Source organism: Nakaseomyces glabratus, chromosome L, assembly GCF_010111755.1.
Source record: "Nakaseomyces glabratus chromosome L, complete sequence".
Lineage (NCBI taxonomy): Eukaryota > Fungi > Ascomycota > Saccharomycetes > Saccharomycetales > Saccharomycetaceae > Nakaseomyces > Nakaseomyces glabratus.
The window spans coordinates 716,829-742,390 of NC_088962.1; the positions used below are offsets into that span (position 1 = coordinate 716,829).

The 25,562-nt window shown below is 37.9% G+C and overlaps 10 protein-coding genes and 1 non-coding gene across 11 annotated transcripts; 7 read left to right on the plus strand and 4 right to left on the minus strand.

The window, feature by feature from the left end:
- Nucleotides 1-861: 861 nt before the first annotated feature.
- Nucleotides 862-1,611, plus strand: BMH2 (14-3-3 family protein BMH2; the record flags this gene model as incomplete). The annotated part of the gene is made up of 1 exon (XM_449048.1): nucleotides 862-1,611. One exon carries the CDS (start codon nucleotides 862-864, stop codon nucleotides 1,609-1,611), a length of 750 nt encoding a protein of 249 aa, XP_449048.1.
- Nucleotides 1,612-2,535: 924 nt separating this feature from the next.
- Nucleotides 2,536-2,961, plus strand: TVP15 (Tvp15p; the record flags this gene model as incomplete). Its single annotated transcript, XM_449049.1, has 1 exon — nucleotides 2,536-2,961. The coding sequence occupies one exon, from the start codon at nucleotides 2,536-2,538 to the stop codon at nucleotides 2,959-2,961; it is 426 nt and encodes a 141-aa protein (XP_449049.1).
- A 295-nt stretch (nucleotides 2,962-3,256) lies between these two features.
- Nucleotides 3,257-5,023, minus strand: ARX1 (putative hydrolase; the record flags this gene model as incomplete). Its single annotated transcript, XM_449050.1, has 1 exon — nucleotides 3,257-5,023. One exon carries the CDS (start codon nucleotides 5,021-5,023, stop codon nucleotides 3,257-3,259), a length of 1,767 nt encoding a protein of 588 aa, XP_449050.1.
- Nucleotides 5,024-5,910: 887 nt separating this feature from the next.
- Nucleotides 5,911-7,713, plus strand: STE5 (Ste5p; the record flags this gene model as incomplete). The annotated part of the gene is made up of 1 exon (XM_449051.1): nucleotides 5,911-7,713. The coding sequence occupies one exon, from the start codon at nucleotides 5,911-5,913 to the stop codon at nucleotides 7,711-7,713; it is 1,803 nt and encodes a 600-aa protein (XP_449051.1).
- A 171-nt stretch (nucleotides 7,714-7,884) lies between these two features.
- TMS1 (Tms1p) lies at nucleotides 7,885-9,318 on the minus strand (the record flags this gene model as incomplete). The annotated part of the gene is made up of 1 exon (XM_449052.1): nucleotides 7,885-9,318. One exon carries the CDS (start codon nucleotides 9,316-9,318, stop codon nucleotides 7,885-7,887), a length of 1,434 nt encoding a protein of 477 aa, XP_449052.1.
- Nucleotides 9,319-9,907: 589 nt separating this feature from the next.
- Nucleotides 9,908-10,114, minus strand: SLO1 (Slo1p; the record flags this gene model as incomplete). Its single annotated transcript, XM_002999546.1, has 1 exon — nucleotides 9,908-10,114. One exon carries the CDS (start codon nucleotides 10,112-10,114, stop codon nucleotides 9,908-9,910), a length of 207 nt encoding a protein of 68 aa, XP_002999592.1.
- A 333-nt stretch (nucleotides 10,115-10,447) lies between these two features.
- tI(AAU)6 lies at nucleotides 10,448-10,521 on the minus strand. The gene has a single exon. It is a non-coding gene; the product is annotated as a tRNA-Ile (tRNA).
- A 1,056-nt stretch (nucleotides 10,522-11,577) lies between these two features.
- YCF1 (ATP-binding cassette glutathione S-conjugate transporter YCF1) lies at nucleotides 11,578-16,185 on the plus strand (the record flags this gene model as incomplete). The annotated part of the gene is made up of 1 exon (XM_449053.1): nucleotides 11,578-16,185. One exon carries the CDS (start codon nucleotides 11,578-11,580, stop codon nucleotides 16,183-16,185), a length of 4,608 nt encoding a protein of 1,535 aa, XP_449053.1.
- A 3,000-nt stretch (nucleotides 16,186-19,185) lies between these two features.
- On the plus strand, nucleotides 19,186-19,854 carry GVI51_L06303 (uncharacterized protein; the record flags this gene model as incomplete). The annotated part of the gene is made up of 1 exon (XM_449054.1): nucleotides 19,186-19,854. One exon carries the CDS (start codon nucleotides 19,186-19,188, stop codon nucleotides 19,852-19,854), a length of 669 nt encoding a protein of 222 aa, XP_449054.1.
- Nucleotides 19,855-21,608: 1,754 nt separating this feature from the next.
- On the plus strand, nucleotides 21,609-23,288 carry MRX16 (Mrx16p; the record flags this gene model as incomplete). The annotated part of the gene is made up of 1 exon (XM_449055.1): nucleotides 21,609-23,288. The coding sequence occupies one exon, from the start codon at nucleotides 21,609-21,611 to the stop codon at nucleotides 23,286-23,288; it is 1,680 nt and encodes a 559-aa protein (XP_449055.1).
- A 522-nt stretch (nucleotides 23,289-23,810) lies between these two features.
- Nucleotides 23,811-25,454, plus strand: GVI51_L06347 (uncharacterized protein; the record flags this gene model as incomplete). The annotated part of the gene is made up of 1 exon (XM_449056.1): nucleotides 23,811-25,454. One exon carries the CDS (start codon nucleotides 23,811-23,813, stop codon nucleotides 25,452-25,454), a length of 1,644 nt encoding a protein of 547 aa, XP_449056.1.
- Between the last annotated feature and the right edge of the window lie 108 nt (nucleotides 25,455-25,562).

Below are 25,562 nucleotides of genomic sequence, written 5' to 3' on the forward strand. Positions count from 1 at the left end.
TTCTAGCGATCTTTGCAATCTTTTGTATAGTTGTAATAATCTCCTAAATAGACTCTTATATATAGATCAAAGGGAAGCCCTCTTCTACTTGGAGGGGGGGGAACAGGGTTTTATACTTGATCATGAAGGAAAGCCCGGTATTTCACCCAGAATGCAGAGAAACACACGTACCAAAAGAATTAATAATCCTGCAATTAGAAGAGTAGCCACATACACTACACTACACTACACTACACTACACACTACACAGCAGAGAAACAAAAGGAGTATTACGTGTATAATTACTCCCAGCAGAGATGGAGTTACCCGGAACCTCAAGCCGTGCGTATGTACATTTACCATCACATGACATGCCAAAACGTATGGAGTGCATAGAGAAGGAAATAGAAGAATGACGTCATTTTGAAATAAGAAGAAGGACCAGAGAAAGCTGATTCAATCGATCTCTTGCAAGCGTGGTGTCCCGCTCTGTCTAGGGGAAAGGTAGTTTCTACAGGAGGGGAATCCTAGGACACGAAGGTGTGCAGAGGGATGTGGATGATGTACACGCCTACTCAAATGACATCACCATGCAAAGAGTCCTCTTACTCTTGGTGGCAATAACTGATAACGGTAGACATGTGATATCGTATTAATGTACTGTTTTGAAGGAGGAAAAAGTTGCTTCGTTGTATTGGGAGAGGATAAACAATCTTCCACCCCCCCCCTCACTGACTACAACAAATAATCGTGTCTTCCTCCTTATTACCATTGTTACTTTTAAAAAGGCTTCTTTAAAGAAACTGTAATTATTGAGGACTAATATACCTAACTTCTAAACATATAATAGCTAGGAAAACCAGGAATTAATAAAAGTAAATAATGTCTTTGAGCCGTGAGGATAGTGTGTTTTTGACCAAGTTGGCTGAGCAAGCCGAGAGATATGAGGAGATGGTGGAGAACATGAAGGATGTTGCCTCTGCTGGACAGGAGTTGAGTGTCGAGGAGAGAAACTTGTTGTCTGTTGCATACAAGAACGTTATTGGTGCTCGCAGAGCTTCCTGGAGAATTGTCTCTTCCATTGAGCAGAAAGAAGAGAGCAAAGAGAACTCGGAACACCAAATCAAATTGATCAAGGACTACCGTGCCAAGATCGAGGCAGAGCTAACTAAGATCTCCGACGACATCTTGTCGGTGCTAGATAAGCACTTGATCCCATCCGCCTCCTCCGGCGAGTCTAAGGTCTTCTACTACAAGATGAAAGGTGACTACCACCGTTACTTGGCTGAGTTCTCCCAAGGCGACGTGAGAGAAAACGCTACCAAGGCCTCCCTAGACGCTTACCAAAAGGCCTCCGAAATCGCCACCACTGAATTGCCACCAACCCACCCTATCAGATTGGGTTTGGCTCTAAATTTCTCCGTGTTCTACTACGAGATCCAAAACTCTCCAGACAAGGCTTGCCATTTGGCCAAGCAGGCTTTCGACGACGCTATCGCAGAATTGGATACTTTGTCTGAAGAATCCTACAAGGACAGTACTTTGATCATGCAATTACTAAGAGATAACTTGACCTTGTGGACTTCTGACATGTCTGAGGCCGATGACCAAAAGAATGAAGAATCTAAGTGAAATTTGTTTCACAAAACCCCCTCCTAAGTGTAAACTTTATCTTCAATTCTATAATTACAATTTTAAACAATAAAAAAAAACAAATTAACTCTTTAAATATACAAAACTCATCCATTCCCCCCCGCTTCTTTGAGCTAGGCTCAAAGGCAAATAATATGAAAGTAGCAAATAAATGATATAAAAAAAATAACAATACTATAACTTTCTTTTATACTCGACTTCCTCATCAGTTTTGTATCTGCCATTACTATTATTTGTGTTGGAATCTGTAGATATACTGCTTTCTGTTCACTTCTATCAAGTGACGATCTACACTTGTAAGTAACTCCTTTTAGAGATCAGTTACATCGTAAAGTAAAGAGTTATGTTATTATTATCAAGAGAGGTCCCATTATGGCCCCCCTCAAGAGGCTACATCAAGGACTAATTGGGCATGGTTTCTCTACCTATTATAGTTACTATTTGTACGTATTTCCTTGAAAGCAAGCTTCAATCAGAGCAAACTATATATTGATCTACAGAAACTTTGCCATGCAAGAACTATCTTATTCGATGAAGTATTTCTAGTCCTTTACCGAGATAATCCATACTAAATAGTGTGCTTATCATCGGTATCGACTTGAAAGACCGTTATATGCTTCAAAGGGTCGAAGCTACCGTACGATAAAAGCCCCTCCGTAGAAGAAAAAGGGACCTCGAAGTCATGAAATGCTACTAGGAGAAAAGATTCACAGGCAGTTCAAAATAGTGCTAGTGGTCGCAATTGAATTGTTTGAAAACAAACTCAAGGCTAAAGTTAGTATTAATTGGTGAAAGCTTCCATTTTTTGAGCACTATTGTATACGCGAGAGCTGGTCTCACTTAATACACTGGTTAAATTGATTAGTATAAAGGCATTAGTGACAAATATATCACTTACTCATTATGGATTTACCGCAAAAACTTATAAAGTATTCTAACTTATTCTTTGGAGCTACTACTTCATTGGCAGCAATTGGTCAACTGTCTTACGTTTTCCAACAATTTGGGTTATTCCTATTAGGACTGTATGCCTTAGCGTTAACAATCCCTATTATTTGGTTAGAGTTCCGTGTACCTCCAAAGCTGTATAAGTATGCTTCGACATATTTCAGCTTCCTGGGGAGAGCTATAATATATCTGCTGCTTAGTGCAATGACAATGTACGGTTCTCTATTTAATAAACTGAATGCAGTACTCCTAATGCTAACTGGGCTTGTTTATCTATTCCTGCATGCCTCTTCCATAATTGATGAACCAGAAAACTTCAAGGGTCAAAATGCATCTATTGCACTCAATGACGATATTGATGATGAGGAAGACATTATCTAAGGTACGGACTCTCTCATAATGTATCAATTGGCATTGTTACCGTTCACCTCGATATTTGTAATTATATAATGACAATAGTCAATGATGCATTTCCTCTATATAATTCATGATCAATTTTGAATAACGATGTCCGATTCACTATTATACAATATCTACTTTATGATTCTTAATATATAGATGCTAAATTTTTGAATTTAAAAGCTTTCACTTGGTTTGAGAAGAAGTTAGACTGAATATAAGGATAGTAAGAAATATTTGATAGTTGGCTTCAGGTTCTGATGCAAATGCGATGATTTTACATTTCCATAGTAGTGTCTGAAGCTAGGTTGATATTCTTCTTCATTGGTTGAGTTTCTCTCATAGTCAAACCAAATCTCTTGTCCTTTGATAGTTCTGCTAGGTTGAATATACCTTGAACGACTGGGTCAGCAGGGTTTAATTCACGGGCAGAGTGTACCCAACTTGGTTGAGCTGTTTTGGAACCACCAGTTAGTCTGAACAGCTCTGGTTTACCGCTGACACTAACATCGCTACCACACAATATAACTGTGCTACATTCACGTGCAACAGGTAGTGTCATGACTTCATTGGTTGAATTCATTAAGGATTTTAGTTTTATACCAGAAATACCAAGCTTGGGTAACGGTATCTCATGGCCTGGTAGTGTCAATGCTGCGGAGGCATCATAACTTAAAGCACCATTCTTGTTTGTACTGTTTAAAATGTGATCCCATGGCACCCACTTTGCCACTTGAATTGGTGTTTCAACACATAGGAAGTTGTTTGTGATTTCGTTCATACCCAATCTAAAAGATCTTAGATCCTTTTTAACTGCATCTGATTCTTCTGCGGTAAATTCAGTTAGAGGAAAATCAGTTGACAAGTGACTCAATTTTAGTGGGTATACACCGTTTTTGTCAATTTTTGTAAGTAATTGTCTGGCAGTCTTTAACTTTAGAGTGTAACTTTGAGCATAGTCTCTAACATAGGCGCCAGACCTTGCAATTAGTTGGTTTTTCTTATGAGATTTACCTGTGTAAGAATCGACAGTCTCTAAAGTTATTAAACCTTTCTTTTGACAGTCAGTGAGGGGGCAGAACTTCAAATCAATTAAGTAAACTTCACCAACATCAACTGAGAAATCATCTGATGGAATAGCAGATGAGGCCACTAATTTATTTTGGTTATTAGCCACAACAATATCTTGAACTTCAGTGTTTGCTAGTAAGTTAGCTTCTTGATGAGCTTCAGTCCAGACAACACCCTTGTAATCCTTCTCGGCAACAATACCTTCATTTTGGCCAGCTAAAAATCTCCTTATCCTTCTAACCCTTGATCCTGGGACCACAGCACAGTTATAGGCTTTTGCTATGGTGTCAACAACACTTCTGATCTGGTGGCCAGTGACAGAGTTAGTGTTGGCATTTCTCAAGGACTGTGGTAGCTTTTCGGGAGTTAAACTACAAGCTAATAGAGCAGTAACAGATTCAGAGGCAATATGGCTTGCAGCAACAGCATCGGCCTTAGATCCCAGCAATGGTCCGGTTGGTTTGGTATTAGTTTCGTCAGTTGGGTAAATAACCATAGTATGGGTGACCTGAGATGTGTAACCATCGATGTGGCAACCCAAGGAGATCTTCACAACGTCACCGTGTCTCAAGTAACCGGTAATTGATGAGGCAAAAGGAGACGTCTCATCACTGTTGTTGTTCCATTTCTTGATGTTTTCGGTATCATCGACTTCTGGGCACCAACCACTAGCAACTGCATCAACATCGATCATAGTTGGTAAGGCAATACCTCTTTCATTGACCTTATGTTTGTAGTATTGTTCTAGTCTGTTCACGATAAAAGAATCGGCCATCAAACACAGTTCAGAGATACTCAATGGAGTTTGAACTTTTTTGTAGTGGTAAACATCATTGATTAGGTCAGTGACGAATTTCAAAGCAGTTTGTGTGATCTGTCCACTTGTTCTGTATTTATCCAAAACAGTCTCTTGTAGAACATTCTTATCTTTTAATAAGATTTGAGAATCTTCATTTGAAACAGCTAAATCCATTTTGCAAAGTAAAGATAGATGTCTTGGTCTTTAATGGGCTTGATACAGTGAAGCTACTATTAAATCTAGAAATTATATAAGTACAAAATAAAGTGCTATACCTCCCATAGATTGAAGTCCTCAATGTATAACTGTTACGCTACAGAAACTACAGTATACCCATCTCATCTCATCTCATCGCCAGTTCAGCTCATCGCCTAAAATTTTTTGAAAACTTTTTCAAAAGTTACCCGCAGTTACAAGAAAATAGGAACTGATCTTACTCAACCACATGATACACTATTCTAAAGTGATATATTCATTTAAATATAGGGCATCATCATACCACTTATCCCACATCAATCCATATTGAGATAAGCTGCATAATATAGTATTGCATTCTGCCTGTCTATTATATATAACGCCTGAATATGTTTTCTTTTCCTTTTTGAATAGCAGGCTATATTTAGCCTGGCTGTTAGTATGTCTATATACCCTTATTAAATTGATAGTGAAACATTCATATCAGTTCCATACGTGATCAGATAGAAGCCCAGCCTATTACATTGTTCATTGTCTTACTTACAGTCCTGGCTATTTATATCTTCTCTAAGCGAATAGACAAGTGAATTGGGGTACTAGAATGGCAGTTATGCATGTCTTGTTTCAAGTTTAACCTAAATGCTCTTGATTGATTTTGAGGTCAAACCAACGCAATACGAATTTAGACTTCTAAGTATTAGTTCATACAAAAGGGGCTGTCCTAATGTAGATTTGTATAAAAATCAATCAATTAAGCTGGATTCCTTTAATGGCCAATTGTTGAGACTGGTAAATTGTGTCTATTGATGTTTGTAGATGAAATACACTGATCAGCGCCATATCCTTACTGGTGGTCAAAACCTTTGATGTTCCATAGATTCCATTTACGAAAGAAGCAAGTCTCTTCTCATGAGATTTCACCTGAGGCAAAGGTTGAATATAAGTTTATTAGAAGCGATAAACGTTCTTTTATAAATCACATTTGCACACTGTGTGACGAACCAATTGCATATAAGTCAGGAGGTGAGAAAGTCATAGAGTTGGAATGTGGGCATATGTGTCATATGGACTGTTTGATGCTATTTGTAAATAGTACAGCATTACCTATCTGTAAATATTGTAAAAAGTTCAACAACCGGGCGAAAGAATGTATACCAAAAGAAAACTGCTTGAAAGATACGCTCATATCACAGTATTTGGTTAATAATAAAATGAATAGTCCTGTGCATGAAACAAGTCATAAATCAATTGATAAACATTCCAACCAGAAATATACTAGTTCCACTTCTCAAAATAAAGAAGAGTATCCTATTCATTTATTGAGAACTTTTTTCAGCGATTGGTTTATTAATCAAAGTAAAGAATACACAACCATCACACCATGGGAATTAGATCACAATTTTGGATTACTGCGTTTGGTCGATAAATTTGAAATTTCTTATTATCCATTCATCAAAAAAAAATTGGCTGTTTGTCTTTTGTTTGAAAACATATTGGCCATTGTTCAAGTCCAAAGAGAGTCCATTAAATGCAATGAGTTTTCAGAAATTCATGCAGAATCAATACATCTGTATCATACAGAAAATTCCAGAGCTGACTTGAAATATCAAAAGATAGACTATATTAACTGCCAGATTAGAAAAGCTGATTATACTGGAAATAAGCTGAGAATTTCTCTATCAAATACCACACTTAGAATGTTCGAAATTGAAACAGAAAAAAATGGGGTACTTCTAAACTGGTTGAGAGGTTTTCATGACAAAAAGCAAATGTTTGATGCTAAATATTTCACTTCAAATTGTCTCGAGCTTCCTGTGATGCAAATTTTCGAAAATGAAAGTACGATTTTGGGACTATTCAACTCCAATCGATTGATAGAGATGGGATCAATAAATTCGGTGCACAATAGTATAATCCTTAGGAGAAGTTTTTATTTACGAAACAGCATGGAAACTGACATAATGGGTACATATAATACCATAACTTCATCAGTTCTTTCTATCAAAAAGGAAAAGCCATCAGATATACTGTTGTTGATCCAGATTGATGAACAAAAGATCACAGATCAAAAAGATCAAATCAAGCAAGTTATCAAAAACACTTTAATGGCTCTCAAATTGAAATATCCAGAGTATTTCTTAGTGATTTTATCCGCAACTGGGGAGGTGTTATTAATGGATTCAATAGACAGGTTAAATCTTGATAACCAACTCCTTTCTGGTGAAGAGCCAAAAAATCCATTCCGGTTAGAGATTTCATCAATCAGGACGCATGTCTATGGCACTTCAATATTAGAAAATTTGGCCATTGTAGCTGTGTCAAATTCAGCAATGGTGGAAACAACGTCTATATTATTCAAAAACTTTAGTCCTCTAATTTCTAAAGGGCGGCTTCGTCCAAATGAGATACGGATTAAAGTTGGATATTCTAATAACGACTATTCCGACGTCGTAAGTGAATTGGTAGAAATTGAAAGTTGGGATTACTTATTAGAGGCGCTATGCCATACTTTTAGCTTGGATTATGATGACGATTACACATCATATGAAACTTCTTATGATATAAATAGTCTAGAAGCAGATTCAGTTACAACGTTAGAAATAGAATCACCCTTCAAATATGACCATTTGTATACTAATGTCGGCAACCACTCGTCAGAGAATATCTAGGATGATGATTGTAGGATTAACAATGAATGTATTTATGTGAGTAATTCTCCAATTCAGTGGGGTCCAGGTTCTGCTGGAAATTTGTCAGGCAATAGCAAAAGAGTATAGTCAGTTATGTATACCCAAAGATTGTAGTTTTATTACTTTTCTTGCATAAATTTATTCAAAAAACTAATAATAATCCTCGTAATCAAAGCGGTAAGGCATAAAGACAGGAGCAAGCACTGTCCAGCTGTAAAGTCCGTAACATATCCATGCACTAACAATTTTGACCCATGAATAAAAATATGTTCTACCGACAGGTACGAAGTTACCAACATCATCATGTGTAACATTTATTGTTAATAAAATTGCTATCCATTGTGTTGCCAAAAAGAATATTACATGAAAAAGTGAGTAGTTATACTGTGTTCCATTAACTTCATCATCATTAATATCTAACTCTGTTTCATTTCTATTATTTAGGGATGGTGAGGCACCCATCCAGCTATGATCATATAGAGCACTTTCCGGAAGTGATCCCTCTTCAACCGCTTGTTTAATAGCTTCATATCTTAATTGATTCCTAGATTGTCCCCCTAAACCTTCATATTCGATATCATCAGGTAAGTAGATGGGTCCTTCAGCAGCTGACCCTTGAAACGCGCTATTTGCTGCAGCTCTTGTAGTAGTATAAGCAATAGCAACAAATGTGAACAAGGATCCTAAAATAACACTGGCTTTCCTAGTACCATTACTCCTTACCAAAGGATTACACATTTTATCATCAGGTTCCGATGCCATTGCGCTCATTGTTAGGTAAGTGCAGTAGAATGCGACCATACTGCTCTGTGCCAACCCACTCTTGGGGTTAGATTGTTGTACCCTTGGGTGGATAGCAATTATTAAAGTTATTAGAATCAGCACTAAATTCATATTGACCGCCACTTTGTTCATATTGCAGTTATCTCTGCAAAACACGATATACATAGCGATAGTCATAGCGATAGCTCCTGTATACATGGAAGCCGTTCCTGCCACCAAAAAGTTCTTCCAAAAATTTGAATTTTCATCTTCTTGTTCTACATGGAAGATACACGTCTCAGCCCATTCATGTGCAAAATCGACCAGCAATATTAATCCAACCAGAATGAATATTACACCACTAGGTACAGATACCCATTTAGAAAAGAATATGTAAAACTCATTTGGAATAAGGAATGAGGCCACTATCAATAGGATGTAAGTCAGGAATTTCAATGACCACCAAGAATTTTGAATAGTAGCTCTTGCATCTTTAGTGCTTTTCACTTTTATCAGGGCTCCGGCTAAGATCAAATGTAGCATACCGAGAGCAAAGTTCAATCTGTGCACGGTAAAAAACCCACATTCTCCTGTGCTCGTACATGATTTGCCAGGGAATAGCAGCGACTTGTTTGCCGAGAGTGTAATCCACGACAGAAGTGAGTTCATTAACAACCAAATGGCATAGAGCAATCTCACCCCTAGCGAAGAAGAGCCTACTTTTGAAGCAATATTGGATAACAAATTGAAGCAGCATCCACTGAGCATTGAGAATGTGAAGGTGCTCGCAGCCGATATTGGAAGAGAAATAATGGCCCCCATTTTGTAAACACTGTTTATTAAACCGATGAATTCACAAATGTTTTGAATTCAGTTAAGGTCAAGTTGTTGCTAATTAGTATCAAATAGAAGTATAGTCCTCTTTTGGTTTTATCAGTTCGTTGTGTTATTGTTTTGATTATTCGTTATATAGCTTAGATTTATATAGCCTACACTACCAAACTACTAGAGTCAGACCTTCATACTTGCATTTTTTTTCCTGAAGTATGGCTTAACCTTTATCACTTCGCCCTTTGGTTTATCCGAACAAAGGGCCGATAGCCATCAAGTATAAAAGTATAGTCATATGTAACTCTAAGGGCATGCTCATCAGCTATTCTAACACAGTAAGAAACATCTGGACACTGCATTGCGTTGTTCGAGCATGAGTAAACCCTTTTTTTTTCACAAGCCTGGTATATTAACCACTAGTAATGCTTGATAATCATGAATTACTGTGTGAAGTACTGCAAATTATTATTTGTCAGCCTGGTTTTATTATGCCTGAATGATATAAGCACATACCAATCTTGGAGCTTTGGTTCGTATTCGTTATAATAGTAAGAAATTCACATAACTTTGTAGGAGTTTTTCACTTGTCTAGGACATTGCTTGAGGTCATGAGATTATTTATGTAATCCTTCAAGTTCTCATTTTCTTGTTCCAACTGGTTACATAGTTTCCGCTGCTCCAACGTCTTGTTCCAAAGCAGATCCAGAGTATCCCGAAGCAGTTTAGTCTCCTGGTATTGTTCCTTTGATATTTCAGAATTACTCTTGGTTGTGTCTTGACTATCCATTTTAAAATCTATAACTTTCGCTGTTATTTTATCTCCTCAATGATCACCAAAGATACTCTACTGAAAACAGAGTTATGACAGTTATCTTTTGCAATTTTAGCAGTGATGATTTATTTCAGCAATGCCATAGCATAGCCTCTGCTTATACGCACAAGCCAACCCCATTCAATTGTAATTTGAAGCCCAGCTCATCTCACATACGAGAGTTACCAGAGAAACACCCCTAGAGGATGTTCCAAAAGCATCAATAACGACTGAACGCTGGGCTCTTCTTTAGTGATGGCAAAGGACGACAAAAAAATAGGGCTCGGAGTCCCCAAAAAAAAAAGTAAATGGTCTCTAGCGGGATCGAACCGCTGATCCCCGCGTTATTAGCACGGTGCCTTAACCAACTGGGCCAAGAGACCATTGTTATTTGATGGTTTTTCGGAACATACAGATCAGCTATTACGAGCGTATTTAATCACGGAATGTACAACGTATTGAGTGAGATCGTACAATTGCGCTTTCAAGAACCAGTAGTGGGTAGTGGGATGTTGACCGTCTACAAAGTTAAATCTCTATAAGAGGACTAATATGATAACTAGGACAGCCGAGGAACTTATATGTGCTTGTTTGGTAAACCACATATTATTTTCAGGAATTGGTCGGGATGTCCATGTAAGTATTTGGCATATAATGTTTATCTTGTAAAGGTGTAGAGTCCAATCATTAGTGGCAATTGACTTTGAAGCAGAAAGCAGCTGACTAAGCAGCGTGAGAGGTGCTTCCCACAGTTCAATCCAACCTTTCTTCAGCATAACCTCTTGAACCGTTCAGAGACCGAAGAGTGAGAAATATCCCACTGTATGTATTTTTTTTCTTTTTCTCTTCAATAGCTTTTCCAAGTTGCCATTGAAATTCCACTCTTTATCGAATGGGTGCGTAGTAGTTACCTTTAACTATGAGGTCTCTTTCGTGTGGCGAAGTTAAGAGACAATCAGAAAGTGGCGATGAGCTTCGTAATCACTTCCCACAATTTATCATTACTAATTACCATTCCCAAAAGTGATGGATTAACTATTTCACTTGAGCATTTAAGCAATTAGAACTCTGATTGGAAGTCTTCTTTTTAATTAAATACTTCGACCGTAGAAATCCATATATAGGAGGAGTAGAAAATAAAGTGGTTAGATAATATACTCATAGATTGCAAAAAAATAAAAAAAGAAGTAATAGGCTACTCCATATATCAAGATTTTAGTGTAATTTGCAATATACCTTAATTTGATTCAAATTATCAATTGCTGGATTCTTCACTTTTCATTGCGTTCCCTTTATTGGCCCTGAAGAATAATATTACAGGCCGGAAAGGATTAGTGCGGTACATTACAATAACAATTGCGTGCGGTTGGATCTTTGTTCCAGCAAGGAGAAGCTTAAAAACAGCATAGAGCTTAATATATTCCTATTGGGTTTTAACAATGGAGCATTTTTCCATGCAGGGTTATAACCTGCTATCTTCTAATTCAACCTATGGCGGCCACAATCATACGAATAATGGTACGCTGCTGGATTGGGCTTGTACAATGTGCAAATCGCCGGAAGGTTTTGGTCCCATTTCTTTCTATGGTGATTTTACACTTTGCTTCATAGATGGAGTGTTACTTAATGTAGTTGCACTCTTTATGCTCATATTTGGTACCAGAGATCTGTGGAGACTATGTGTTATGAAACATCCAGGAATTAAGTACAGAAGAAATTGGTTGATCATCTCAAGAATCGCCCTGGTTTTACTCCAAATTGTATTTTTGGCAGTGGCTAGTCTCTCTATACCCAAACAAAAGACTGTTGATTACACAATTATTACCCAATACACCTTGACATTGTTATCTCTATTCGTAGCAGTATCGCTGCACTGGATTGAGTATCACAGATGTAGAGTGGCCAACAGTGTTGTTCTTTTCTACTGGTTGTTCACCTTTGCAGGTAATTTGATGAAGACTTTAAATTTTATTGTGAGACATAACTATGAAGGAGGTTGGGAACTAGGCCACAAGGTCTTTATTCTAACAATGTTCCAGGCCATTAATGCGCTAGCAATTCTGTTACTGGAAGCCCTCCCAAGTAAGCCAATGAAGTCACTACATGATATTCAAGGTCATGTAAGTAGAAGAAAGGAAAATCCTTACGATACAGCTAACATTTTCTCAAGAATATCATTTACATGGATGAGTGGGTTGATGAAGACCGGTTATGAAAAGTACCTAACTGAAACTGACCTATACAAGTTGCCAGAGAGCTTTAACAGTACAGAACTTTCAGGAAAACTGAATGCACAATGGGAAAACCAATTGAAACATAAAGCCAATCCATCCCTGGTTTGGGCTATGATAAGAACCTTTGGTGGTAGGATGTTATTAGCTGGTTTCCTGAAGATTATTCATGATGTTCTAGCCTTCACACAACCACAACTATTGAAGATTTTGATCAGATTTGTGACGATGTATAACAAGGAAAGGGAAGAAGAGAATGTTATGATGGATATGCAGAGGCAACTTCCAATTGTAAAGGGTTTCTACATTGCTGTCTCGATGTTTTTGGTCGGTTTCACACAAACTTCAGTTCTTCATCAATATTTCTTGAACACTTTTAATACCGGTATGAATGTGAAGAGTGCTTTAACCTCTATTATCTATCAAAAGGCATTAGTATTATCAAATGAAGCATCAAATACCTCTTCTACTGGTGATATTGTGAATTTAATGAGTGTGGATGTTCAGAAACTACAAGATTTAACACAGTGGATTCACTTAATCTGGTCTGGTCCATTACAAATTGTATTGTGTTTGATTTCTTTATATAAGCTTTTAGGTCATTCTATGTGGGTTGGTGTTCTGATTTTGACTATTATGATTCCAGTGAACTCATTCCTAATGAAAATTCAGAAAAATCTTCAAAAATCTCAGATGAAGTTCAAGGATGAAAGAACTAGAGTAATTAGTGAAATCCTTAACAACATGAAGTCATTGAAATTGTATGCCTGGGAACAACCATATAAAGAAAAACTGGAGTATGTTAGAAACGAGAAGGAATTGAAAAATCTGAAAAAATTAGGTGTGTACATGGCTTGTACTAGTTTCCAATTCAATATCGTTCCATTTTTGGTCTCATGTTCTACATTCGCTGTTTTTGTATACACTGAGGACAAGGCTCTAACAACTGATTTAGTTTTCCCTGCTTTGACTCTGTTCAACTTGTTATCATTCCCATTAATGGTCATTCCAAATGTGATTACAGCCATCATTGAATCATCTGTTTCTGTATCCAGATTGTTTAACTTTTTGACCAACGAAGAACTTCAAAAGGATGCAGTTCAGCGTTTGCCAAAGGTTAAGGAGATTGGTGATGTTGCAGTTAATGTGGGTGACAACGCTACTTTCTTGTGGAAACGTAAGCCTGAGTATAAGGTCGCTCTGAAGAACATCAACTACCAAGCAAAGAAGGGTGAACTTTCTTGTATTGTTGGTAAAGTTGGAAGTGGTAAGAGTGCATTTTTGCAATCTTTACTTGGTGATTTGTTTAGAGTTAAAGGATTTGCTACAATTCATGGTTCTGTTGCATATGTATCTCAAGTGGCATGGATTATGAATGGTACTGTGAGGGATAATGTCTTGTTTGGACATAAGTATGACCCTGAGTTTTACGAAAAGACAATTAAGGCGTGTGCACTAACAATAGACTTGGCTACATTAGTTGATGGTGATCAAACTCTTGTCGGTGAAAAGGGTATTTCTTTATCTGGTGGTCAAAAGGCTCGTTTATCTTTAGCAAGAGCAGTATATGCGAGAGCAGATACATATTTGTTGGATGATCCACTGGCTGCTGTTGATGAACATGTCTCCAGACATTTGGTTGAACACGTCTTGGGTCCAAACGGTTTGCTTCACTCTAAAACTAGAATTTTAGCCACCAATAAAATATCAGTGTTATCTGCTGCTGATTCTATCACGTTACTTGAAAACGGTGAAATCACTCAACAAGGCACATACGCTGATTGCAGAAAGGATGAGGAGTCTGCACTGGGTAAACTTTTGAAGGAATTTGGCCGCAAGGAATCCAAGAATGATGACACTATTACATCTAGTTCTTCTGCTGTCTCAATCAGTGATAAGGAACCTACTGTTCCATTGGAAGATGAGCTTGAAGAGCTAAAGAAGTTGGATAAGTGTGTGTACAACGAAAATGATGCCGGTAGTTTAAGAAAGGCTAGTGATGCAACTTTGACCAGTATTGATTTTGATGATGAGGAGAACGTGAATACCAGGGAACATCGTGAACAAGGTAAAGTCAAGTGGAACATTTATTTGGAATATGCTAAGGCCTGTAATCCAAAATACGTATGTGTTTTCATTGTTTTCATTATTCTTTCAATGTTCTTGTCTGTTGCAGGTAATATTTGGTTGAAGCACTGGTCTGAAGTTAATACTGCCCACGGAGATAACCCACATGCTATTCGTTACTTGGCAATCTACTTTGCTTTAGGTGTAGGGTCCGCATTCTCAACTTTGATTCAAACAGTCATTCTCTGGATTTTCTGTACCATCCATGGCTCCACCTATCTACATAATCTAATGACAAATGCTGTTTTTAGAGCCCCAATGTCTTTCTTTGAAACTACACCAATTGGTCGTATCTTGAACAGATTCTCCAACGATATTTACAAGGTTGATTCAATTTTGGGTAGAACTTTCTCTCAATTCTTTGTCAACACTGTTAAGGTTTTATTCACTATCGGTGTTATTGCTTACACTACATGGCAATTTGTTTTTGTTATCGTGCCACTTGGTATATTCTACATTTACTATCAACAATACTACCTAAGAACCTCTAGAGAGCTACGTCGTCTGGAATCTGTGACAAGATCTCCAATCTTTTCTCATTTCCAAGAAACTCTTGGTGGCCTTGCTACCATTAGAGGCTATGGCCAACAGAAGAGGTTTGAACATATTAATGAATGTCGTGTTGACAATAACATGAGTGCATTCTATCCATCTATCAATGCCAATCGTTGGTTAGCTTACAGGTTGGAATTTATCGGTTCGGTTATTATCTTGGGTGCTGCCACGCTTTCTATCTTCAAGTTGAGAGCAGGTACAATGACTGCTGGTATGATCGGTTTGTCTCTAAGTTATGCTCTACAAATAACACAGACATTGAACTGGATTGTTAGAATGACTGTTGAAGTTGAAACTAATATTGTCTCTGTAGAAAGAATCAAGGAATACAGTGAGTTAAAGAGTGAGGCACCACTTGTTATCGAAAGCAATAGACCTCCAAAGGAGTGGCCAGTCGCTGGTGAAATTAAGTTCGAGCACTATTACACACGTTACAGAGAGGATCTTGACTATGTTCTAAAGGATATCAACTTGGAGATTAAGCCAAGGGAGAAGATCGGTATCGTTGGCCGTACTGGTGCAGGTAAATCGTCATTGACCTTGGCACTATTTAGAATTATTGAAGCGACTTCTGGTGGTATTCTAATTGATGGTGTCCACATCAACGAGATTGGTTTACACGATTTGAGACATCATCTGTCTATTATCCCACAGGACTCGCAAGTGTTTGAAGGAACAATCCGTGAGAACATTGACCCAACCAATCAGTTCACCGATGCCGATATATGGAGAGCGCTAGAGCTATCACACTTGAAGGAGCATATAATGCAGATGGGTGGTGATGGTCTAATGACTATGATGACTGAGGGTGGTAGTAACCTGAGTGTTGGTCAAAGACAGCTAATGTGTCTAGCCAGAGCGCTGTTAGTTCCATCTAAGGTTCTTGTTCTTGATGAAGCCACTGCTGCAGTTGATGTTGAGACAGACAAGGTTATACAAGAGACTATACGTACCAGTTTCAAAGACAGAACAATCTTGACTATTGCCCACAGAATCAACACCATTATGGACAATGACCGTATTATTGTGTTGGACAAAGGTAAAGTTGTAGAGTTCGACACTCCAGAGGCTCTACTGAAGAACACAAACTCCATCTTCTACTCATTGAGTAAAGAAGCTGGTTTGCAGCATTAAAGAAATGTGTATAATACCGCAAATGATATATAGAAACAACGCAGAAAAATGTACTAATTAGTTTTAAAAAAATAAACCAAATATATATGCCAATATTTACCTATTTAGGGCAAAAGATTGCTAACAACAATGCTTCCCATTGTTTATCTTGGGGATAGCACTTTGGTACTTCTGTTCAATGGTGGAAAGGAAAGCAAGGAACAGGCACCACTCATGGAAAGCAAATAGCCGTATGAGACGGGAGATAGTTTATGTTTGCTTTAAAGTAGATTCCATTGTTCGCTGAATTAACAGTAAATAATGGCACTTAATATTAATTAAGTTTTTGTTTATGAAAATTATCAATCACAAACCACCACATGTTTATTTGTTTACTAGTACCTTTGCGTGGCTAATGCAACGATATAACACTCACTACAGAAACCTAAACATTAAAAGATCAATAGTACGTACGTGGGCACTAAATGTCCGGTGACTCCTGAAAGGCTACGAAGGGTAAGACAGACGTTGGCACTGATTGTGCGGGTTGTGACTCTCTCTCTGCACCGCATCTACTGTTGCCACAATTCCTAATTAAGACATAAGGGCAGAAACTTAAAATACGTATATCATGACTCTTGTTGCGTTTGTTGCACCCCGCTGGTCCTGGATTCAACTCCCAGTTTCATGCTGGTCTTACTCGATTAGGAAATATACAGAGGACCCCTATGTTTACGGAGGTTACCACGTGAGTCTTGGGTATCGTCACTCTATCCCGACGCTTGACGCTTGACGCTTGACGCTTGACCTCCCACCCGACCACTATCAAACACGACTATGGAACAGAATAGGGCATCTGCCATAGAGGAATGTCACGAGGAGGCATGACTTCACAAAATGGTAAACAAGACATTTCCTAATTGGGAGTACAGTGGGACATCGATATATCCAGCGTGACTCCTATAAACGCAATTGCGGGTGCCCCCACCATTGGGGGGGGGCAGCGAGCCAAGAGTCGTCGCAAGAGGAGCACGATACCGTGTAGTCTCCCACGTATCGACCCATTTCCTATTTGGGATAGTAGGGGGGCAAAAGACATCTGAGAACGAGGAGCGTGTTCCACTGAGTAACATTAAACTCAACATTTGGTAATCCTTAACAAAGGAAGGATCGAGGGGGGAGGGGGGGGCCTAGGGCTTAGAGGATATGCGAGTTGATACTGATAACAGAGAACTCGAAAAATGACGAATGATACTAAGAAAGTAGATTACTTAGAATATGCTGTGTAAGCTTCTGCTTCCATGATCAGAGAAGTACTCAGAATATGTAGGTATGGGAGATGTGCAATGAGGCATCACAAATCTTGCAACTAAAAGTGGAATTTCGATTCCATACAATAACAGCTTTCAGGTTGTACGTAGGTTATTCTGCTCAACTGAAGGGGAGGGGGGATAGGAGGGGCTAGTGGATCTCTCTTCCGTCCCGTTCTGGGCAAAAAAGTATATGGGTGGGATTTCTTCCTGCGTAGATCCGTGGTTGCTTCAGAATCTCTAGTCAGACGCAAAAGCAATCGAAAAATGGTCTGAAAGGTACCAAAAAAAGAAGGGCAAGCTTCATTGTTGGATAGAAGAGGAAAGAAAAGAGAGTGAAACATTCCCGCATCTCTTCACTCACACTTCCCCTTTTCTTTCACTAACACTACCAAAACAATACTAAATTTGGTAGTTCAGTAAGAAATGTAAGAGTGGAGGGTTATCAGAGTGTGCGTTCCACCCCCCCAAATGTCCCAAAGAGGAAAAAACGGAATAACTAGTCCTCGCCATGGTTAAGAAATACAGCTACCTTCATTTCTGAGAAGAAAAAGGAATTGTAGAACTGGTATGTATCGCTTTTTGTTTTTGACTTCCATAGTGCCCAACGGAAAAGAAAAGATAGGCGAAGGGTTAGCGACGCGAGTTGCAGCAGGAGAGCGAACCGAGGAAAGGCCAAATCGGGACAAAGAAAGTGGGAAAGGTAAACAAGAAGGAATTTTGTTTTTGCAGCCACAGTGTATACACAGGGAAGAAACAGCTGCACAAGATAAGAGCGAAAAGGACTTCTTTTTTTGGATAAGGAAGTTGCTTGCTAACAATAGAAGAAAGTTGAAGAACTTGAAGAACTCGAAGAGAAGAAGCGCAGCACCAAGACAAACACGCCCTCTGTCTCCTCGCCGGGGTGTATTCCCAAGTTTCAAAAGGGTAAGCCAGGGAAACGGTACTTCCAGAGGAAGAAGATAGCACAGGTTCAAAAAAACTACACACAGACAAAACCCGCGGCAATAGATGCAATACTGCTACTTCCACTTGTCTGTGTTGAAAAGCCAGTGCGACTGGGAAAAAGACACTCGAAATCTAAGAGAAAGAGCGGGACAAGAAGGGGAGAGGCAGTGAAACTCGATAACTCCCATCCCCCCACAGAGGATAGACGCACAAAAGCCGACAAAAGCAAGAAAAAAGAAAGGAAAGTGGATAGAAGAAAGAGTAAATTCTGGTGGGAAAAAAAAGAAAGTACACAGAAGACGCTGTATAGATCTAATCTGACCCATGGGAAATGAAAAAGGAAGAATCGAGAAAAACATAAACAACTGGGAATTGGGAATTGGGAAAACCAGGGACAAACCACAACACCAATACAAACCAAATGGCAAGATACAAGCGCAGGAAGCACGCAGCGGGAAATGCCCAAAAAGCCCAAAAAGCCCAAAAGCCCAAAGACCAAAAGTACAAAGTCTAAAAGCACTGAGCAATGAGCAATGAGCAAAGCAAAACAAAACAAAACAAAACAAACTCAGATACCCGGGAGGGAAAGGACAAAAAAAAAATTTCTATCCAGAGAAAAGGAAAAAAAAAACTATATAAAGATCTCGGATTTTAGAAAACAAGAGTATTTGATCCTTACCTTCCTATACAGAAGAAAAAAAGAACCATCGAGTTTTATAACTAGAAACAAATAACCCTTACATTCGCTTAATACTAATCAGAAATGCAATTCTCTACTGTCGCTTCCGTTGCTGCTGTCGCCGCTGTCGCTTCCGCTCAAGCTAACGTTACCACCGCTACTGCTACTCAACACACCACCACTTTGGTTACCATCACTGACTGTGAAGAACACATCTGTTCCGAAAAGGTCTCCCCAGCTTGGGTTTCTACTGCCACCGTTACTGTCAACGACGTCGTTACTTTGACCACCACCTGGTGCCCAATTGAAACCACTGTTCACAACACCACCAAGCCAGCTCCAGCTCCAACCACCGCTAAGCCAGCTCCAGCTCCATCTTCTGCTAAGCCAGCTCCAGCTCCAGCTCCAAAGCCAGTTACCAACTCTACTGTCAAGCCAGCTCCAGCTCCATCTTCTGCTAAGCCAGCTCCAGCTCCATCTTCTGCTAAGCCAGCTCCAGCTCCATCTTCTGCTAAGCCAGCTCCAGCTCCATCTTCTGCTAAGCCAGCTCCAGCTCCATCTTCTGCTAAGCCAGCTCCATCTTCCAAGGCTGACACTACCACCACCACCAAGTTCGTTCAAACCACCACTTTGACTTCTTCTTCCAAGGCTGCTCCATCTACCCACGCTGTCTCCTCTTACACTGGTGCTGCCGCTAAGGCTCTACCAGCTGCTGGTGCTTTGATTGCCGGTGCTGCCGCTTTGTTGTTGTAAGCAACTTAAAATAAAAAATTTCTTTTTGATAAATTCTTTTTTAACCCTTTCCCAACTTTAATATCAAAATCTGTATTTTGATTTTTTACACCCCACATTTTGATTCAATAATTCTATGGTATACAGAAAAAACAACAAAAAAGTAAAAAGAATATCGCTTCTTTTTTACAGTTCGTTTTGATCCATTTATATTTTGAATCGTTTTTATTATTCATCACGATCTTAATATCTAAATTTTTTATTTTACGGCTGTCGCATTCATTATGGTTTTTATTACTCTAATATAAAGAAAAAATATTCTGTTATTAATGATAAACTGTTTTCTTTTTCAACACTTTTGAGATCCATTTCTCACGAAGTGGATCTGAATTACAATTTCTAAAAGAAATGTAGAAAAAAGTGATTTACTGATCTTTCCAATCTGCTTTATTGAACTTCCACGATTATTCTAAATCCAATTTAGAGTTGTTAAGGCTTCTAACTTTTATTGGTGTCCCTTCTTCTTTTGGTTGCTTATTTTCTTTTCTTTCCTGTCACCTATTTTCTCTTTCGAAGAACTCTATGCTTTTTTAATTTAATAAAGGAAACACTTACACACACTACTTTCGAAAATTTTTCTATTATCCGGGGGTTTTTTTTATAAAGAGAAAAGTTGTAACATTACATTACTAGGGTTTCTGATAGACATAGATGACATGGAAATTTTTGAGAAAAGACATTCTAAAAAAATGGATTGCTGCAAAGGGGACAAGGTGTGCACTATAAAGTTAACCTTTACTCAAGCGACTCTATTTTGAATTTTAAATAGTCTTCGATATTCATTCAGAATGAATTGATTGATCTAAGTAAATCTTTTTTTTACATAAAGTTTTATCATGGATAATTGATATTTTGTTTCTTTGTATTATCGAAGACTATTAAAATGTTATGTGAATAGTTTCAATCAAGTTCTTAATGAGAAGGGAGTAATAATACTACCCTTGTCTATATCATTTATACTTTCGCAAATAAATACCCTATGTTCTTAAAATAACAAAAACAATTCTACTACATCCCATATTTTTTCTATTCCAATAACATAACGAAAAACCTTATGTTACCATAAAAAATGGTGCTAGCTTTAAGAGCTTAGTGAGCTTATAGTTCCATCCCAAGGGTATATATGGCTTTACTAACTTTGCTATATTCAGCCACAGGCAATGGTTCTCAAATTGCTCACGGGGTTTAGTCTCTAATACCCATTGAACACCTTTTTAACTATGGCGAGCTCAGGGAAAAAAAAGAGAAACCAGCGAAGGAAGAGATGACATAGAAAAAAATTAATAATGGGAAAGACAATTCACAATGGCATATGCTGGTTACGTTCTTATACATAGAATGCCTTAAAGCATATTGTTAAATTATTATCTAGCTTTTCTCTAGAATAATACCCTCAAAAAACAATCGTACTAAAACTACTTCGACTCATCATAGACTGTACTTGTATGCCATCAGCTGTTAATTCCACCTGAAAAAAAAAAATCCATCAAACTAGGTTACGAGGCATATCATATAGAAGGTTAAGAGAATAAAACTCCGGGGAATTTACTAAGTCTACACATTCTAGTTATTGTATTTCAGTCGTTTTCAAACTGATAATAATTTTCCATATCTTTCTGTTCATCATATTTGTTGACATTACCATTTTTTAAGGATAGTTCTATTTATTAAGGCACTAGTGCTCGTTGTAAAGAAACTCATTCATAGAATACAACATGAGCGTAACATCTGGCAGTGCTCTATCGCCTGAACAGTTTGACCCCAATATCCCAGAGATATTACCACATGAAAAAATGTACAGAATACAAGTGGGTAAGCAGCTCTTTAAGATTAGTGGTGCGTCCTTGAATTCGGATGGACCAAGTTTTTTCACCAACTACTTTCTGAAAAGGACAAACAGAGCAACCTCTAATAATAACAATGCAGGTAACAACGCAAATAACGCCGCAGCTAACAATAACAATGCCTTCTCCCCATCCTCTGTAAACAGCACCAACAGTCCTCCATCTGGCGGTAGTTACCACGGCTCAGACAATGAAGTGCTATTTATTGACAGATCAGCCGACATATTCGAACTCATATATCAGCACCTACAGGGTTACTTCATCGAAATCCAAGACGAAGTTCAATACACGATGCTCTTTGCAGACGCCATGTACTACAACCTACCTAGACTAAAAGCCATTTTAAAGGACTGTGACTATTACTATACCAATATCGGTGGTAAGTCATACAAGCTTGCCAAAAGTTTGTTCAAAAGAGAAGGTGATTCACCTAACTATTTCGAAATCACATCTGGAACTCTGTACATTGATGTTGAAGAACTAATTCTGACTAGAAAACTTCTCAGACCGCCTCCACATTCAGCTCCATATGTAGCTAGGTCAAACGTCCTTTTTGAAGATCTTCTAATTCTTCTTGGTGGTGGTTCCATCAATTTAGATGATGATAGACGGAGTTCTCTAATAAGAGAGTGCAAGTTCTACAGATTCTTGAATTTGGAACAACGCTTAGTCAAATGCAGCATCAATTACAATCCCCTAACAAGAAAAGAAGAAATATGCTTGCATCTCAAAGATGTCTCCAGAAAGGGCCTTGTTATATCACAGACAACAAAAAGAGACCTTTCATATTTGTTTCAACCTGCTACTGTTATGAACCAAAATAACGAACATGTACCCTCATTAATGCAGTCACAATTTGACCAAGCAGGTCTTGACTTTTCTCAAAATTCTGGAGGTATGGATCCTAGGGTCAAAAGACAAAAACTCTATGAACAACAGGTTGGTAGCTGGGATATTGTTGGCTACAAGAGACCCTACTTGGATAAATATTCTAGGGAGTTTATCTTTCAAGTTGACTCTAGAGAAGCTATCTTAATATTCAACAGGGATACAAAGCGAGTTCATATCGACTTCATTGATCAGACGGCAAAAAATTTCTTCAACCTATTCTACAAGGAGCTACTGAATAGCCCCGATTGTGGTATTGATCTAAACCATTATAAATGCAAATTGGCACCTTCCTTTTACGACATGAATATGATGTCACCTGTTGAATCTAATAATTCAAACTACAAGCCAAATCCACATCCCGACCTTGTATTACCTGCACTTTTAACTCTCGGTGATCTTTCTATCGATGGGGTTAGGTACCCTCGAGTTGCATCTTTGATAGATGAACCAAGAATTGCTTCAAAGCAAATTCCTAATCTTGATGTTAGACCAAAAGGCTCGGAATACTCTCCTAATGAATTCTCACAAGGGTTCCAACTTTTCCTACACAAATCTTTATGGAAAATCGGTGTGACTAACGGAAGAATAATCCTTTTGTTGCTAAAGGCTGATAGTATTACGGGAACATCTGAATACTGTAAGAGTCTCTCGTACATATAATGCATCGATATTCAAACGAGCAAACAAAACCGAGCATTAGCGAACTAAAATTCTTCGAATTCATATCCATTTGATCTTGCCATTTTTCATTTCAGATTACCTTAAACCTAATGAGTACATGAAGCGTTTACCTGTCCCAATTCTAATTTATGAATAGACACAATTGGTGACAAAACTTGTTTACAGTAGTATATATTTTATATTTTTTTTATTTTAGTTCAACTTTAATATTAGTTTTTAATAAGTTTTCTCCTTTTATTTTGACAGCATCTTTATTGCTCCCAATACTTAACTATCTGATGGACTAACATTTACATAATTATTATTAATTTGTAAAACTTAACTAAGGGTTCAACAGCCTTAATTCCGTCGGCCCGTTTCTTTTGAAAAATTAATGAATTTCAATGAACTCATCGCTCATCTGTGATCTATAAGAGCACCCACCTTACATAAATACCTCAATTAGCTTAACTCAATTGTAGATTAGAGCAAATATTACAATCGGGCAGTCTATGGCTATCGATGCCTTTTGAGAAATTACCCCAGGAAGTGGTTCAGAAGATACTATCGAATGTATCGCAAGATGACAAAGTTGCATTGACCTATGTATCCAGGAATGCATACTTTCATGGTATAAGGTCGCTTTACAGGAACATATACTTGGCTAACACGTCCTATATACCGAGTGACTACGACGGCTCGCTTGGCACACATTATTGGTCTACATTATGCTGCAACTATAGGAACATATCAACAGATTTCGAGTCTCTAGACCTGGCAGAACTGGGCAATCTCTTCAAAGGAAGTGAAAGGGCAATGTACAAGTTTAATTGTCTTATAAGGTCAATAGAGGAGAGGCCTGGTAAACTATGCCCTCTAATTGAAAGTGTGCATTGCACCTGGCATTTAGATCCTAAATTACTCGAGAGATTCATTTATCTGCTAACAAGACATGGTCATAATCTTAAAAGTTTTGATAACTTCATCGGTGGAGAGATAAACGACCAATTAACCAGTATTTATGGACAACTACAAACCCTTACGATGACTGCATCAAGTAGAACACCTGCTGATCCTCCTACTATTCAATTCGTTGATAGCCTCGACAAATTTTGCAAACAGTACAGCTGGGAAAATTTGAATACACTAAATATACATATGGATCTGCGCAACTATTTCCATAACCTAGACAAACCATTAAAAATTAGAAATTTGACTTTGAATTTAAGAAAAGATATGCTTTTAGGAGAAGATTATAACCGAGGTAGGCTGCCATATCACAAAATCTTAGATAAGAATGAACTTAGAGAACTAGAAGTACTATCTTGGATCGAACCCAAAGATATGAATTTCGACATGTATCAACTGTGGGGATTATACGAATTCCTGGAGTTTCATAACATCGAAGAGTTATCACTGCTTTCTTTAACAGACAATCATTTTTTTATTACTGAAGCAGTGAGCCATTGGCATCACTTAAGAAGATTAAAGCTTGACTACATGTTCGAACTAACCATGGAAAATGAATTCCTAGACCTCCTTGCATCTTCCCCATGTGCCAAGACTCTTGAATACATTGATTTTAGAATTAATCAATTCGAAGGGGTACCTATATCAGTTGCAGTTGGATTACAACCCAAATTCGAATTGACATTGATGTGCAAATGTGATTTTTGCAAAGGAGTATACGAAGACATAATAATAAAGAAGTACTTCCCCACTGTTGCATCTTTAAGAAAACCCTCATACAAAGAACTTGAGCTAAACAAAATATTTTATCAAATGATTAAAGTATACCCCATAATACCGCATGCCCATTATTGTGATGTATATCCAGCTATGGGATTCAGATATTATTCTTTACATGACCATGCAAATATTCAGAATAGAATGAGACAGGATGATGAAAATATGAAACGTTTGCCTTTACTGTCGGGTGATGATATCAAGAAATTGTATCATTACTATTTACACTCAATGAAAAGAACCTACGATTATTTTATATTACGTTTCCAAAACTTGAGATACTTGACGATTAACGACTTACCCACAACTATAGTCCAGATGGATGAACATCAAAGATGCAATATACCTATCTTTCACGCCACAGGATACGAAAGCAATCAGCTCTATGAATTAGTAGATGCTGAGTCCTTATTTAGTTAAGCAATGTCGCTTAAATACACACATTTTATGACTAATATAGATTACTACAACCGTCGTAGCATAACGACACTAATGAACTATTCCATATATATTATTTATTGTAACCAT